The sequence below is a fragment of the Gopherus evgoodei genome, chromosome 2 (genome assembly GCF_007399415.2).
Source record: "Gopherus evgoodei ecotype Sinaloan lineage chromosome 2, rGopEvg1_v1.p, whole genome shotgun sequence".
Classification (NCBI taxonomy): domain Eukaryota; kingdom Metazoa; phylum Chordata; order Testudines; family Testudinidae; genus Gopherus; species Gopherus evgoodei.
This window is the reverse complement of record NC_044323.1, coordinates 92028807-92046702: the sequence shown is the minus strand read 5'-3', so window position 1 is coordinate 92046702 and position 17896 is coordinate 92028807. Positions and strand designations below refer to the sequence as shown.

Here is a 17896-nt window from a genome sequence, read left to right as displayed (position 1 = left end):
CCCTCTCAGACTATCCCTGAGAGAGAAAGTAATCCTAACACAGAGAGAAAATTAACCTTTCTCTCCCCCTTCCCTCCTTTCTCCCCGCCAGTTCCGTGGTGGATCCAGACCCAGTCCCCAGGGGTCTCCCCAGAATGAAAAAAAAAATCAGGTTCTTAAACAAGAAAAGCTTTTAATTAAAGGAGAGAAAAACAGTAAAAATTATCTTTGTAAATTTAAGATGGAATATGTTACAGGGTCTTTCAGCTATAGACACTGGGAATACCCTCCCAGCCTAAGTATACAAGTACAAATTAAAATCCTTCTAGCCAAATGCACATTTGCAAATAAAGAAAACAAACATAAGCCTAACTCGCCTTATCACCTAGTACTTACTATTTTGAATCTATAAGAACCTGAATCAGGGAGATTGGAGAGAAACCTGGTTGCACGTCTGGTCATTCTCAGAACCCAGAGAGAACAACCACCAAATTCTAACAGCACACACACAAACTTCCCTCCCTCAAGATTTGAAAGTATCCTGTCCCCTGATTGGTCGTCTGGTCAGGTGACAGCCAGGCTCACTGACCTTGTTAACCCTTTACAAGTACAGGCATGAAGTACTCCTGTTCTATTAACCCTTAACTATCTGTTTATGACAATCACAGATTTAGAGTACTTGTTCTTTTTTAGACTTTGGCTTTTTTTCTCTAAATCATTATAGCATCACTTTTGCAATGCAGCAATTACTGGCACATAGCTAAATCCCTTATAAACGGTTTCCTTTAGAGATTTACGACTTGCCTATTTGAAATTTCACTGAGTTGGAACTTTGTGAATGTGAATTGTCAGATCTGTTGGGAATTTGACCTGTCTCTTTGTTTCTTCAGATCTGTTTGCAAAGTTCATGTCTCGTTATTCTCTGAGGAGTGTTTTTTCTCTAAACAATGCTTCCCCTTGCTGCTTCTTTACAACACTCGCACACTCTGTCTCCTAGGTTACTTGAGTATAGATTGAATTTCTCTCATATTATCTTGGCTCTCATCTTTCTATCTTTCCTATTTATCTTGATTCTCGTGTTATCTTCCTCAATATCTCGGTGTACACTATATAGTATTTTTGTCATTTTACATGACACATTTTCCCCCATGCCCAGTTATGTTTCTATGGAATTAATTTATGTATCTTATCCAGCATTTATCTTTTTATATGAATTTATATGAGAGTGAAACATCAGTTTGTCTGCGATTGCCCATTCTGGGATTTTTTTTTGTTCTAATGGATGGGTGTGTAGATGGATCAGTGAGCTTTAATCATAGTATAGTGTGAAAATATTCCTAAAGCACAGTTGTCTGTCCTCCCATGCAGTAAGCAGAATGGCATCTGCTACTGTTTGTGTACATTCATGTGTATATTTTATATACCAGATCCTGCAAACCCTTATTCTAATGACTGTTCTTTACTAGAGGTAGGTAAAATATTAGCAGCACACAGATTAAGTGACTAGTCCCTGTATCAGTTAATTAATTATTCACAAACAGCATTGGACATCTGTGTATTATCTTGTTCAAAATTATTAAACTAATGGCTTATGCAAACATATGGGTTGCTTGTGAACTGTACCATAATTACTGATCCCTGTACTAGCTTTTATTAATATGCTATTTGTGATGTGGGATTAGCCACCTTTGTCACATGAGGTTGTTTTTTTGGCTACCTGACTGGATGACTCCTGAACCTGCAAATAGCTTTCAGGATGCCTGCATTAACATTTCCAGCATGAATACTCATGCAAATACATGTTTGCACAAGTATCATTGTGAAAATACACGTGGCCACAAGTATTTACAATAATTATCCTTTTCTCTGAACATTTCTGCAAATACAAACACATTTTTTTCATGAATGTCTTCGAAAATCATGTTGTGATATTTTGGGGTTCACCCAGACCATCACCTGCCCTGTAACTTTGGGTGCCTTAATGCTATGCAACTATGGCTCAGAGCTCTGACATGAGTAGCCAGCCTACAGACATAAAGGTCTCCCCATGGCTTCCACCCACCTAGTTACTTATTTCAAGATGACCTCAATAGCTCTTCTGGTCCTGAGTCTTCCCAGATCTTTCCCTTAAATTCTTAACTACCGGACACTTGGACTTTTCCCTTCTGGTTCATCACCCTAAAGGAGTGAAACTTGCCCCCAGTTATCAGTCCAGTTGGGGCTGCACACTCCACCAAGCCTGCACAACAGAGACCTGCGTAGAGTAAAACTAAACAAAAAGTTTATATAATAGAAAGATCACAGATTCAAAGATGAAATAGTAAGAAAAAGCAAATACAAGTTACACAGACTGTAACCATAAACACACAATCTCAGTCTTCACACATCTATATAAGCTAAATTCCCTTCTCTAAAACAAGTTACCCATTGCCTCTTAATAGTTTTCCAGAGTGCCCTCTGTTGTAGTGGTGTCCAGTGTTTCATGGACAGTACCCTGCTTAGGTGTTGGCCTTCTGTTTCTGGATAGCCTTCTCACATAATAAACCCCTTCTCTTTTCACAAGGTTTGCCATTTTTTTTCTTTCTCTGGAACTATGGATACAGAGAGAGGGAAACTGCCTCTTTCCTTCGTTTTCCAAGGGCATGGCTACACTTCCAGATGTAGAGCGCTGTGAGTTAAAGCTGCCTTCATAGAGTGTAGTAGGGAAAGTGCTGCATTCTGTCCAGATTCCCGTGACGTGAGGGAGTCAATCAACAGCCTGTTCCGCCACATTCCTGCAGCCAGGAGCAGTGCCAGGGTTTTTGGCGCCTGAGGTAGGGGTCCTTCCGCGCTCCCGGTCGTTGGTGGCAATTCTGCAGCGCGGAGGTCCTTCCGCGCTCCCGGTCTTTGGGGCACTTTGGCGGTGGGTCCCGGAGCGAGTGAAGGACCCGCTGCAGAATAGCCACCACCGTCCCAGAGCGTGGAAGGACCCCCCACCACCAAAATGCCGCCTCCCCAAATCGTGGCGGTCGCCTAAATGGAAATGCCAGCCCTGCCTGCAGCCGATTTCACAACAATGACAAGAGTGACCACTTGACTTAAGGGGATTATGGGATGTTTCTGGAGGCTGATCACGGCACAGTAATGCAACACTTTGTTCACACTGGCACCACGGCATTCCAGCGGGGAAGCAGCAAACGTTATTCCACTTGCTGAGGTGGAGTACCAGCAGCACTGTAGCTGCGGAGTCAGAGCGCTCTACATGCCTTGCCAGTGTGGATGGGGAGTGAGCGAGGGCGCCCAGAGCTGCTTTATTGCGCTGTAACTCATGCTGTAGCCAAGGCCCAAGACTGGGGTTTTCTTTTCAGTTTCTATGTCTTTCCATTAACTTTAATGGTCCATCATTGCCTTTCCCTTGGTTGTACAATGCTAGGTGCTTGGAGTTATTTTCATGTAAACAGTTAGTCTGGGAGGTGCCCCTCCCTGCCTGATTGCTTCCCATGGCTAGTGTGAGGTGGAGCTGTAGTTGCACCATGATTACAATTAAAATTTTCTACACATATGTACATACATATGTTTATAAGTGTAAATTGTATAGCCATCTCCTGGCGACCATCAAAGTCGGAACATTGCAAGTTTTCATGAAAGACATTACTTGATATATGTTTATACACAATAACATGGTATACAACCAGTTGATCCAGCTGCATATTCTTTGGGGTTCAGACCACCTGTTTTCCCCTTGGGGTGTCTAGACCATATTATTGTACACACAAAAAAGATTGTCGATCTTTTTTTGACCATCTCTTGTCCTTGCTTATGCATATAGGCCCAATGTTTTCAATGAGGAAAGAGCTGAGGATAAGACCCTGAGGCCCTGATCTTGCAAACACTAAACTTAACTTTACTGGGGCTACTCATTAGAGCCCAAGTTTGTAATCATTGGTATCTTTTAATTATGAATTAAATATTTACAAAAATAAAAACTAATCAGCAGTCCTGTATAATCCTGTAATAGTAAATAATGAGCTACTTTGGTGTGTTTTTCTGCATGAGATGAAGGGAGAAGCTATTTTAGGATAAGAGTAAAAGTTTCATTTTTCAAGTTTCCAAGGTGATGTTATAAATAGTAAGTATAACCGAAAAACCTAAAACCAAGCCCTTAGATTGTGTGTGTTTCTAAAATTTTAATAGATAGCTACTGAATGCACACAAACTTCTTTTACCACTGACTCACTTTGTAGCTTTGGACCAGTATATTCTCTTCTCACAGGCCTGTTATCTTTAAATGACTATCATTGATCCTTCACAGAGCTCTTTTGTGGATTATGTTTGTACAGGGCTTTGCATATATAAGTTCTAATTACTAAATATTATTATAAAAATGGTAACCATTTGCCCATGCAGCCTTCAGTTGAATTTCATTGCTTAATTGAAGTAGAATGCTGATTGGTCTCACGTGGTTTGTTGGATTTAGTTTGCATATAATGCAGATTATATAGCATGTCCAATCATCCACTGTTTTCTGGAGTATGATGGGGTTGTGTTATGGAGGAAGTTGCAGCCTAAACACTGAATTTCCTTGGTTTTATTGGTGTAAAATACTCTAGATTAATTCTTAATGGTCTGTACACATTGTTATTCTAGGGGGATTAGACATTTTGATTTTGTTTATACCAGTGGGAATGATATGATTAATGTATCTGCTTGGCAAGCTGAAATATGTACACTACCTTGTATTTCGTGATATGTTTCTTAAGTTATGTCGTAAAAGACAAAGAATAAAATCCTGGCCCTATTGAAGTCAATGGGATTTTTGCCATTATTATTATTTGTATTACTTTAGTGTCTAGGAGTCCCAGTCGTGGACCAGGACCCCATTGTGCTGGGCATTGTAAAGAACAAAAAGAGTCCCTGCCCTGAAGAGCTTAATCAATGAGAGTTTTGATGTCGAAGCCGGTAGGGTCAGGATTTCACCCAGAGTGCATTAATGTTTGAGAATGTCTGTCTGGATTCAGAATTTCTGCAACCTCCTTAGGGTATGTCTACACTGGCAGTGTTACAGCACCAGGAGTTACAGCGCCATTCAGAGAGTGCTGAAGGGAAACTCCTGTTGTGTGTTCACACTGTCAGCTGCCTGTGCAATAGAGTGTTCACACTTGCAGCACTTGCAATGGTATTGGGAGCGGTGCACTCTGGGCAGCCATTCCACAGAGCAATTCTTCGTCTTCTGCCGCTAAGAGTTGTGGGAAGATGAAGGGGGGTTTCGCAGCTGAGGGTGAGCAGAGAATCAAGGAAGGGTCTTCTCCAAGACTGCGGATTCCGCCCTGGCTCTATGCGGCTCGCCTGTGTGCAACAATGGTTTCCCCTCTTCCTCCCCCAACCATGGTGGCATAGTGGCATGGAAAGTTACCATTAATGGGGCAAGAAACAAAACAGCTCTGCCAAAGAACCTGCGACAGTGGATGGTCCAGTATCTCTAGTAGAGTTTCCTGGAGATCTCTGAAGCAGATTCTTGTGAAGTGAGGGAGTCAATCAACAGCCTGTTCCACCACACAAACTAGGCATGTGGTGGTACATGCATCATACAGAGACAAGACTGCTTTCTGCAACCCTTCTACCCCCAACAACTTGCTTCAGTGAGTCACAAAATCAAATCCACTTACTAGGGGCCTCCTTTCCTATTTGTGCTTTGCCAAGCTCTGACAGCTGTGACTGGCTAGCCTCCTCCAGGGTAGTCATCCTCTGCCTCTGGGTCCCCCTTCACATCCTCATCCAAGATTTCCTCCTTCTGGCTTGGTCCACTCTTGACTGGCACACGAGAGTATCCACAGTGGTCTTTGCAGTGGAGGTGAGGGTCGCCACTGAGTATTGTGTCCAGCTCTGTGTAGAACCGGCAGCTGGTGAGTGCAGCACCGGAGCGGCGGTTTGCCTCCTGCACCTTGTGGTAGGTGTTCTACAGCTCCTTCACTTTGACCTTGCACTGCAGTGTGTCCCGGTCATGGCCCCTTTCTATCTTGCATCGTGAAATCTGTCTGTAGGTACCATAATTCCTACGGCTGGAGCGCAGCTGGGACTGGGACAGCCTCCTTTCCCCATATGCCGATGAGGTCCAGTAGCTTGCCTGGTGCGTGAAGTAGGCATGCCCACCTGGAAAGATGTGCTGAGACCACTGAACGCATCACTGAGCAAACAGGAAGGAGACTTTCAAAATTCCAAAGGAATTTACGGGGTGGGGATGATTGGTCACCTCAGGGAGGGCCATAGCGTTCAAACCGATGACCAGAGAGGCATTGTGGGACACCTCCCAGATGCCAATCACAGTGCTATTTGACCATGGTGTCTACACTGACACCACAGTGCTGTACCCCTGGTACAGAAAGCTGTACGCCTCTCGTTGGGTGGATTTTTTTTACAGCGCTGCAACTACGCTGTTCCTGCACACTAAGGGGCTTGGCAGTGTGTCCACCTCAGGAGTTACACCGCAGAAAGCTGTTTTACTGTGCAGAAACTTGCCAGGGTAGACAGGGCCTAAGTTTGTGTGTTTAATTGTTTGGAAAGTTTAAAGATACAGGCTGTGAAGTATTCTCCTCTGCCAGAAGGAATACTTAGGCAGTGTACAGTGGCTAGTTTTTCTGTAGCAGTCAGCAGAACCCTTTGTAGGAGTTCCTAACCAAAGGGTTGATGGGTTTTCTATGCAAATTCCCATCTTGGATTTAGATCATTTCTTTTTTCTTTTAAAGCTGACAATCCTGTCAAGCGGTCTCTGCTTTCAAGGACTGCAGTTCAGACAGTGCAGCCTACCTATCCTGGCTGGCCTTTTCACAAAACTAGATGGATAGTTTAGGCTTCTTGAGGGCCTTATGAAATACTCCAGCTTTGACAGAGTGCATTTTACAAGCTTCCTGTTCTCCTCCTCTGCTTCCTCCTCTTCTAAACTGGAGAGCTTTTAATACAACCCTTACTTTACTGGAACAGCAGTGTTCTGGCTAATTCCCCCCATATTTCTCAAAAGGGTTTTATTTTTTATTCCTACATGGATCATATTTTAATAAGAACAGATATGTGGCAGCCAGCTTTACAGTTCTTTAATGAGCAATGCTCTCTACTGTCCATCCACTGATGAATTATAAATCATTAAAAGAACACCCTGGTAACCAATCAGCATGCATCATCTGGGTGTCATTTTAATGCATTGTTCAGCAAGACCATGCATTCTGTAAGAGCACATATGAGCACTATGGCAACAAGAACTAGGAGATTTTTGAGGACTACGTGTTATTCAGTGCAGCAGTATTTTCATCCATGTGGCACGTAATGCCAATCGCCAACGTTACATTTGGCCAAATGCCACATGAGACAATTACCAATATTTTTGCCAAGAAAAATATTTATTTTCTAATCAAGATCTTATCTGCCTGTACCAGTTCTTCTCTTGTCAGATGGCAGAAAGAATGCAGGTTTCTGGATGCACAGACTTCCAGGGGGTTGCTTTACATACCATAGGCACCACTGCCTAGAAACTTTGACCTTTGGCCTATTAAGCCTTGTCCACATTCATTTTTCAGGAAATGTTTTGTTGTTGCACTACTCAGGGCTGGCTCCAGTTGTTTTGCCCTCCCCAAGCAGCCCAAAAAAATAATAAAAAAGAGAAGTCACGATTGCAATCTGTGGCAATTCAGCGGGAGGTCCTTCGCTCCTAGTGGGAGTGAGGGACCCTCCACCGAATTGCTGCCGAATACCTGGACGTGCCGCCCCTCTCCGGAGTGGCCACCCGAAGAACCTACTTGCTAAGCTGATGCCTGGAGCCGGTCCTGACACTAGTGCTGGTATAGCATTAACATTAGGGTAGACAAATGTAGTCGAGGACATGAGTAAGTTCCCATCTACAGAGGCAAAACTGAGTTTAAGTGCTATTATATCATAGCTCGGTTACATCATTTGGCTAGCCAGTGTAGAAAGGACCAAACTATATTGCAACCATGTTATAGAACTATTACAGCCGTGGGTGAAATCTTGACCCCACTGTAGTCAGTGGCAAAACTTGGCCTTTATGAGGCTGCAGCAAATTTCTGTAACTGTTTTTGGTCCTATCCACACAGGCAAGACCAAACTGTCATAAAAAAGCATGATCAGGACATTATCAAGTTACCATGTGATCCCCCAACATAGTAGTTTTGCAGTGTAGATGTACTATTAGCCTAGATCTCCACTCTTACTAAAGCACGGTTATGACAACATCTAGCCCCATTCACACAACCAACTGTCCTGTCTTGTAACTGCCTTTAATGATCCTTGTCAAATGTGTTGTCCCATCTACATAGATATAACCCCTAATATCCTAGTCTGTGACTTTCTTTGCACAGCAATAGTGAAGGTCTTCTAAATAGATTTTGGGGGGTTGTTTGTTTCAATAACATGCTTAATGATGTCCTTGAAACCATTTTCAAAGTGACTTCAGCTGAGCTGACGTAGTACTTTTGAAAACCCTCCAAAATGTCCATTCTAGAGTGGGTAACAACTCATGGAGGTAAAATTTATTCTGAGAAATATTAATGTTTTGCAAAACTTTCATGCTGGCAGCTAGTCATCCTTCCCAGATGTAACAGTCACGGAGACCGGGGGCTTATCTACATTATGGGAGTTACTGTAGCATAGCCACAGTTGCAGAGGTGTGCTGCTGTAACTCTGTAGTGCATATGCATATTACAGTGACAGCAGGGGTATTTCCTTCACTGTAGTAACTCCACTTCTCCAAGCAACGGTAGCTAGGTCAATGGAAGAATGCTTCTGTCAACTTAGCCAGTCTGTGCCAGGGGTTTAGGTTGTCATAACTGCAGTACCCAGGGGTGTGAGTTTTGCACACCCCTAAGCACTGTAGCTAAGGGTATGTCTATACTTACTGTGGATCAACGCTGTGGTGATTGATCCACTGGGGGTCTATTTAGCCACTCCATGCATCTAATGAAGTGGGTTTTAGCCCATGAAAGCTTATGCCCAAATAAATTTGTTAGTTTCTAAGGTGCCACAAGGATTCCTCGTTGTTTTTGCTGATATCGACTAACACGGCTACAACTCTGGAACTTATCACTTAACATCTGTGTGCCTTCATTTACTCATCTGTGGGGGCGGGGATGTTGAGAGGTTTAATTTATTAATGTTTATCAAATATTCTGAAATTAATGAATAGAAGCTTATTTATAAAGTACATATTGGTTTTTATTATTTCCGATATCTCCTGGTTTAAAAATATTCACTTTTACATTTAATCCTGGATATTCACAGCACCTACTGAAAAGCCATTTTCCTTGCTGGTGTAGAATAATTATTACATAGCAAAGAAATTGTCAGACAGAACAAATTCAACTTTCCCTAGTGCAAATATAATATCAAAGAGAGTGACTGTGCCAGGCCTTACCACTAATTCAGTTTCCTAATGGTCTATTGCTTCAGATTCATGCTTCAGTCAGTGCACATAAGTGTGTTGTAGGAAATTGAATTTTACAAGCCTCTGAGAACAGCAGGGAAGGCTCTATCAATAGCAGAAAGATTGGTTAGCTATTAGCTGAAGATTTTGGACATTGTATTCAGGTAATTGTTATTCTGGGAGCATTGCCTGAAAATGTGGGATTAATGTATTTTAAAGTATTTGCTTAACTATGCAAAACAGATTTACATGGCTTCTGGACAATTTAATTTAAAAAAAATCCCTTTAGCTCTTTATGTTTTCTTTTCCTGTCAGATTTCACATTATTTCTCATCAGAGAACTAAACATTGATGGGCAGGATATTTTTAATATGTGATTCAGTTGAGTGAATAAGATGATATATGTGTGATAGCATCATATAGTTTAGGAGTACATCGTTTCCATATTCTTTGGAAATACAAATACTATTGGATATAAAACTGAGAAAAAGCAAAAGAAAAAAGGTAGGGAAAGGACCGGAGGAAACAGAAATCAGTACCATGTGCGCTCTGCATAAGATCTGGAGTAGGATAATATATTTTTGTTTAAAGGTGATGGAAGAGTGCATTGAATAGAGTAAATTTAGATTGAAAAAAACTGTTGTCCTAATTATAAAGAAATTACATTTGTATACTTTGCTTTCTGGGGTAGTTTTATTGTTTGGATCACACTTCATATTAAGGGTACATAAGCTTTTTAGGCCATGGACTGTCGTTTTTTTGTTCAATGTTTGTTTGTTTCTTTACAGTGCCCAGCACAAAGGGATACTGGTCCAAGACTGGGCTCTTGGGTGCTAGCACAATACGCATAATAATCTGTTCCATTTGGAGAAGTTTGGAGCCCCAGTATATCATTTACACATTACATTTATAACTAAAAGTTTGAGGAGTTTTTTTAAATGTTTTCTTTTTCTCTTTTGTCTCTGGTGAGGCTCAAAATGCACAGCAGCTCCATGAGAGGATCCAGTCTTCTAGTATGGATGCCAAATTAGAAGCACTGAAAGACTTAGCCAGTTACTCACGGGATGTTACGTTTGCCCAGGAGTTTATAAATCTAGATGGTATCTCTCTCCTAACGCAGATGGTCGAAAGTGGCACAGAGTAAGTATTTTGCTCGAACTGTAACATTTGTTTCCACTAATTTTGTAGCTCACTCTCTCTCATACACACTATTTTAGCTTGAAATATTAATAAACACTGCTCACTTCCTAAAATAAATGAACATAAGAAAATGAAAAGCTGTATCTGAACAGTCCTCTGCTACTAAAACAATATCTGTGCAATCACATGAAACCTTGTAGAAATGTGTTGTTTTCCCAGAGGGAAAAGGAAATCTTAGGAAGTCACAAGTCACTTCTGTGCCACAAAGCCCAGGAATCAACAAGGTCTTGATTGCCCTGAAATAACAAGCTTCATTTGTTAAACTTTTGGTCTTAAGGTTCCTGTTTAAAATAGTGGCAACTGATAACTGTTTTTTGAAATTTATACTTTTTAATACAATGTAATAAAAATCCACTTCCTTTTGTTTTCTTTAATTTTCTGTCTTTAATTTTAGTTTAATTATTGATGGGTTTTTTCAAGGGATTTTCAAAGATGTTTACAAGTCAGTAGGAGTTAGGCATCTGCCTTATACTCTTTTGGAAAATGTCAGCCATTTTTACCAGTGTGAAGTGGCCTTATCCTGTTCCATTAAAGTAACTGAGAGTTCTGTTATTAACTTCATGGGCATAGGATTGAGGCAGTTATTAGAAGTTTGTGCAAAATAGACCCCACACCAGTTGGTGCATCACACTGTTAAGTAGTGCTTTAATAGTTTCTATTTGCAATGGGCTTTTGAGATCCTTGGGTGAAAGATGCTGTTTACAGATAGTGCTTTGCTGTCACGCTATCAGATACCGAGAAGGACACCTATGTGGATGTTTTAGATTACTGCTTGCAATCCAGCTAGTGATACAAAGGGTTTGATTCTGTACTCCCTCACAACAGTTTTACACTGGCATAAGTAGTTGTCTATACTAGTGATTTACACACTGAGGTACATAGAGTAGAACAAACCCTAGGGTGATCTATACACACAAGCTGTACTGGTTTAATTAAAATAACTTTTCAATAATTTTTTGTTAAATTGGCTAATATTGCTTCAGCTTTGGTGGTTAGTGACCAAATTAAGCTAAATCAATATAAGCCAGGTTTAAATTGATTTAAGTGTCCCCTCACATACTCTTAGTTAAATAAGCTCAAGTGTGTGTATATACAGGCTGCATGCAATGTTATTGCAGCTGTGCTAGTCCCAGGATATTAGAGAGAAAAGGTGGGTGAGGTAATATCTTTTATTGGACTAAGTTCTGTTGATGAGAGAGACAAGCTTTCAAGCTTACATGGAGCTCTGTGTAATCTCGAAAGTTGTCTCTCTCACAAGTTGGCCCAATTAAAGATATTACCTCATCCACCTTGTCTCTGTGTGTAGGCTGGGCATTTGTGTAGATCTACTACACCGATATAAAAAGTGGCTTTCATTGACAGGGCTTTCAAACAGGGATAAGCTGCACTAAGCCACTCTTTTACTGGTGCATCATGTCTACACTGGAGGTTTGCAACAGGGTAGCTCTATCAATGCAGGTACACTGGTGCAAAAATACCTAGTGTAGGCAAACCCTAAAACTGGTGTACCAGAGCAGAGAATCAGGACCAAAGAGTTTCCAATGGATTCACTTGTTGTTGGCCTACAACTGCTCACTGTGTATTCTTCCTCCTTGTTTAGCTCATCGGAGCCTCTGCAATTAGCAGTGGTGACTGGAGTGATTGCAGTCTGATTTTGCTTTTAAAGTTTGGTTAGGTCAAAGTAATTGCAGAGCAAGGACATCTGCACTGCACAATGCATCTTGTTCAAGTTTTATACTGTGTCATTTTATACAGTAAATCCCTGGTAAACTCATGCCTAATAGCCACAAGAATAGAAAACCTTAATTTAGAGTTTTGGTGAAAATGGAAAGGGCAAATTCTGAACATAGCACACACATGCACTCTTTCTCCTGGTCTCTCTTACGCCATCCTGTTCCGCTTTAATCTTGACCATCTTGATCTTCATTGTGAGTCTGATGATCAATCTTCACTGCAGAGTTAACTTGAGTTACACGTTCTTGAGTTAATCTAGCTTGAGTGAGAGCAGCCTCACTGCAAAATCACACTTGAGGTCCCATATCTATGCCAGTACACCACTCACTCGCATGTGGCACTAAGACTTCTAGGAATACATTTCCAGTGAATTGTGGGAGACCCTGTCTGGGGGAATTATGGGAAGGCATTGGAGGACTAGGGTTGCTCAAGTAAAGCTCACTTGCATTCATGCTATAGGGTAGTTGTGCTAGCAGCTGATGAGTTGTGCTAACTTGAGCTTTAGACTACATCTCCTGATGGATCAGCCAGCTCTAGTTTAAAGCACTACCATACTAGAGTTAGTGTTTTGTGTGTGGATGAAACTCAAGTTAGAGGCAATGCTCAAGTTATACCTTAAGCTAACTTCGGGCTAGTCTACACTGGCAACACTGCAGTGCTTTAACGTGGCTTGTGTGATCGCGGCAGAGCGGTGGGAGAGCTCTAAAAAAACCCCACCTCAACAAGGGGCATAGCTACTAGTGCTGGGAGCATGGCTCCCACTGCTGGTGCACTGTCTACACTGCTTTACAGCGCTGAAACTTGCTGTGCCCCGGGGTGTGTTTTTTCACACCCCTGAGTGAGGAAGTTGCAGCGCTGTAAATTGCTAGTGTAGACGAGTCCATCTGTGGTGAAGAAAAAGCCCTTGTTAACCTTCAGCAGACAAGCACTGTGAAGCTCTGGAGTTTATGCCACTTTTGCCAATGAGGAGTCCTGCACCATTTATACTGGGCTGGTTTGTCCTTCATTCCATTACTTCAGTGATAATTCTGATTGCATGTTTTACTGACTAGGATACCCCTGGATTTTTCAGGTAGCTGTACATGTCTTACTAATCTGGTGTAATTAAAATAAAAATCATTGACAGGAGTTATCAGTGTCTCCCACTTACTTCCCAACATGTTATTTATACTGCATGTATACAGTGCATTGGTTCAAGAAAATGAAAATGGTCATTTTGCTACATACTCTCTAGTGAATGGAGACTGGATAGTAAACATTCAGGAGAGTTTTGTAACTTCCTCTATTTTTTTTTAATTTCATATTGTGTAATTACCATAATTCTGTCAAGCTCTCCTTCCTGATCACTACACCATTTGGAATAAAAGGGCCGTAGGAGCTGTGTGTGCTGAGATTAAAATACTGTCGCTAGCAGTGGCTGATCTTAGTGTGGACAGGTCCCTAATGAAGCTGCAAGTGTATCTGGTCAATACTAATATTTTTTACAGTAGCTATGGAGTGGTAGCAAGTCTAGAAACTGCTTATGTCCATCACACTCAGGTTGATTGATGCAGCTGGCAAAGTGCTTATGCTCCAGTAAGAATGCTCAGCTTGCTTCTCTTTCAGGCTTTCTGAGTATGCTGCATGTTGTTTATTTTTACTAAACAAAATCAAGAAATTGGAAAGTGTTTTTGTATTTGCTTTTAAGATGCTGATGAACTGTAGAAGTGGGTACTTCATATGCCCCACAACAAGTGCGTGCTGATTACCAACACTAGGCTTCCTGGTATCGAGTCATCTCTAGGACTTTGGTCTCTATACACAAAAAGGACTGCACATGTGTATACACAAAAAGTGACTTCAGACTAGGGTGACCAGATAGCAAATGTGAAAAATCGGGACAGGGGGTGGAGGCTAATAGGAGCCTATATAAGAAAAAGACGCAAAAATCAGGACTGCCCCTTTAAAATTGGGACATCTGGTCACCCTAAGCAAGACATGCAACAGTTTCCTGCCTCCGCCCGGCTCTGAGCTACCCTAATGGCTGGTGCAAAATATCCCTATACTCTGGGAAATAGAAGCAGAATTGTCTGAAAGAGATTGTGCCTTAGCCAGACACAGTCTTCTTGCTGCACCTTTTGGGATGTGGCCTCCCACCCACAACCCTCCCCCCATCCCTGGGCTACTATATCCCATAATCCAGCCCAGAATCAGTATTTTAGCAAATAGCATTGGTGTTACCAGTTCTCCTGCTTTATAATAAATCTCATGCTATTTAGTGTTTTTTTCTTAAAGCCCCTGCTCCTGGAATCAGCTTTCATATTTTTAAAAAAAAAATTTTTTAGCTGTTTTGAAAACATGAATACTAAAGGCTGAAAAGTCAGAAGGCAAATGAAAAGAACCCCACTTTTACTATGGCTGTAAAATCATGAGATTTTAAAATAAATCTCATGATTTTGGGGGCCAGATGCATGATTTTTGCATGCTTGCTGTTGGCCACCTTGCCTTTGTGCTAGAAACAACTATGTTAACAGCATAGTTCTAAAGCATTTTTCATTGCTATTGAGAACAGAGAGTGTTTCTGAGTTGTACATATTAAAAATGACTATGCCAGGGACTATGTTCACAACATGTGATAGGATAGCTGGGTGATAGGATAAGGATGACAGCAACTAAGTGTAATTTATTGTTGCATCTAGGGCCAGGTCTACTCTAGCAGTGCTTTGCTAGCATAGCTCTACTGGCTTATTATACTGGCAAAGAGCTCATAGTGTGGATGTGGCTTACACTGTGGCTTATTTGTGCTTTTGGTACTGTAGCTTATTCCAGCCAGCACCCCCCGAGTGAAATAAGCTCTATCAGCAAAACCTTTTATTATGATATCACTGCATCTGCACTAGGGGCTCTTGCCTGCACAGCTATGCTGGTCAGAGATCATACCCCTGACTGACATAGCTATGCCAGGAAAATTTTTTGATGTAGACCTGGGCTGCATGAATAGGGATGTATTTGGTTTGTGGGAGGGAGGGAAGAGGAGGAAAGTTGCTTTAATTTCTGCATTAGAGGAATTATGCCTTTTTCCTGTTTTAAATCACAAATGCAGCCAGAACAGATTAATCTGAATTGATTTCTAAATTGTTATTCATGTTGTTTATTTTTTTTTAAAGAGAGAAATCTTCCAACGAGCAAGTCAGACATACTCTTCATGCAGCTATAGCATTGGCAGCTATGTGACAATCGTGCATCTATTAAGCACAAATTAAACAGATCATATTGTTCAAGACCTAGTTTAGGGGAAGACCGTGCTAAATTATACCTCTTAGCTCACTTTTCACATGGTATTATGTACAAGATCAGTGGAAAACTATATAAAAATTATCAGTATGGAATTTTTCCTGTTCTTACCCTCTTTGGTGAATGATCATCCACAGTGTGCCAAAAAGACACTTGGGCCAAATCAGCCATTAAAATCTTACATTCTTTATAAAATCTGTCAAGTGACACACTTTCAACATAGGAATCTCCAAACACAGTTAAAACACGTCTGGCAATATAAATGGGACCAAATCTTGTTTTAATCCTTAAAGCCCTGCAAAGTCCAAGTGAGAGCATGATTTGGTAACACATGGTTCAATTCCCTCTAAACTGCCAGACGGAATTATGATTTGGTTATGTTATTTGGCAACACTGGAAAAAAGTGCTTTCTACGCTGCTGGTCCATTATGCTCACAAAGGAAACCACAATATCCAGCCCCCCATCTTCCCCTCACCCCCTGCCCACCCGATGATAGGGATGTAGTAGTGGAAGAAAAGAAAAATAAAAAGAACCAGGTGCCCATTTTACATCTACAATTGCTACAAACCAGGAAAGTGTTTTTGTCTGGATTGTTTTTTTCTTCCCAGGTTGCTTAATGCTTGGAATTTTTCCTTTTTATTTCCTGGTGTCTTTCCAACCTAGGCATTGTATGCAACAGGAAAAGCCCACTTCAAAGACTGAGTCAGCAAAGAGCACATCCTGAAAAAAGGGGCGGAAGAGCACCGAAAATCGTGCTTTTTTATTAAATGCCTTGACTTCAGTGTAATTGTGTGCAGTGTACTTGTAGCCATGTAGATCCCAGGACAGACTTCAGTGTTGTTTTTCTTACCTTGCCCATACTTAAAAACATTAGCATTTAAATGGCCGCAGCTAAGTGTTGATATTCACGCCTCGTTGAGGTGAATTGGCGGGGGAAGGGAGACACTTTGTACCTTTGCTTTTTGTTTTTTTTGGCAAGAGACAGATTTCTGTAAAACAGGGTGAAAAGGGAACCAGTGCAGTGGCTTTAAATTTCTGAACACTCCTCACAATGAAAAATAGAAAAAACAGGCTGTTTCTTAGCATGAAACTTAAAATTTGAGGAAAATGATGAGACCAGTTTAAAATCACAGGATTTGCAATTTTCCTCAGGCATGGCTGGTTGGTGTCTGAAGGTGTTTGGCTTTTATGAGTGTGGAAGTGCTGCTGTTACAGTAGACTTTTTTTTTTCCCCCCAAACATCAAATTATTACTTAGTTTGACCTCCTGATCAGAGTGTAATCAAATTGTGAGCATGATATTAAACAGGAATTGGTACAAACAACCCCCCCACCCACTTACTTAAATATTTTTCATTGGTTTGGTGGCTGCTAGGCAACCGTATTTCATGTTGCATAGGTTTTTTAAGTATCATTTGTTTTGTATGTGGTGGAGGCTTTTTCCGGGAACTGGGATGTTGTGGCCACTAAAAACATCTTGCCATATGTTTAAAAAAATGTTAAGAGTTAGCAGAGCAAGAAACATTTCTGAAATGCAGTTAATTATCCCCTTGAATTTAAATGGTGTCTGATGTCAAAAATGCAGATATCCTAATGTTATGCCTGAAAATCTATCTAGAGACTAAATTTGGTTTAGCAGATCCTTCATCTATCCAGTAGCTGAACTTGCTCTATTGCCTACATGAGGGAAAATTTGTGAAAAATTTCAATTTGCCCTAACACTGGCTTTCCACAAACTTGGAGCCATACTGTAGATCAGTGGTCCCCAACCTTTTTGTGGCCAGTAGCACATGTATGTTTTCAGAAGAGTGTGGCGGGCACCAACAATTTTTCAATTTGTATTTGTACATTAAATAATATGAAAAACATTATATTTAAATAATGTTTTCACCTCTCAGGGTAATTTTACATGTAAAAGGTATTAATTAAAATATTCGGCAATTACTCTTTCACCTTACCATGTGAATTTGCTTTTTTATCTACCTGTAGGAAAAATTAAGGAGTTTATGATATTTATTTTGTAAAAACAGTTTTCATCTTATGCATTTTAAGAAAGTAAAACATTGTTGAACTGCTGGTCCAAATATATTTATTATTCTTACTTTAACATAGAATGAAGCCTGCAGCCCCAGAGTTCTCTGTCCCCAGCAGGTGCGGGGCCACAGTTTCTCTCTGGCTTAAGCCGTGGTCCTGCGCCTGCTGGCGACCGAGAACACCGGCGCCTGCAGCCTGCGGCCCCGGAGTTCTCTGTCCCTGGCAGAGGCAGGGCCGCGGCTTCAAAGCCGGAGAAAAGCCATGGTCTGG

The 17896-nt window shown here is 41.1% G+C and overlaps 1 protein-coding gene across 3 annotated transcripts in view; it reads left to right on the top strand.

The window, feature by feature from the left end:
- The window catches only part of ELMO1 (engulfment and cell motility 1), a 464971-nt gene that overhangs the window by 138629 nt on the left and 308446 nt on the right, over window positions 1-17896 (top strand). For all 3 annotated transcript variants that reach the window (XM_030551368.1, XM_030551367.1, XM_030551369.1), the window contains exon 6: window positions 10356-10525. In XM_030551368.1, the coding sequence (XP_030407228.1) occupies window positions 10356-10525 (170 nt within the window). The remainder of the gene's footprint in view (window positions 1-10355; window positions 10526-17896) is intronic.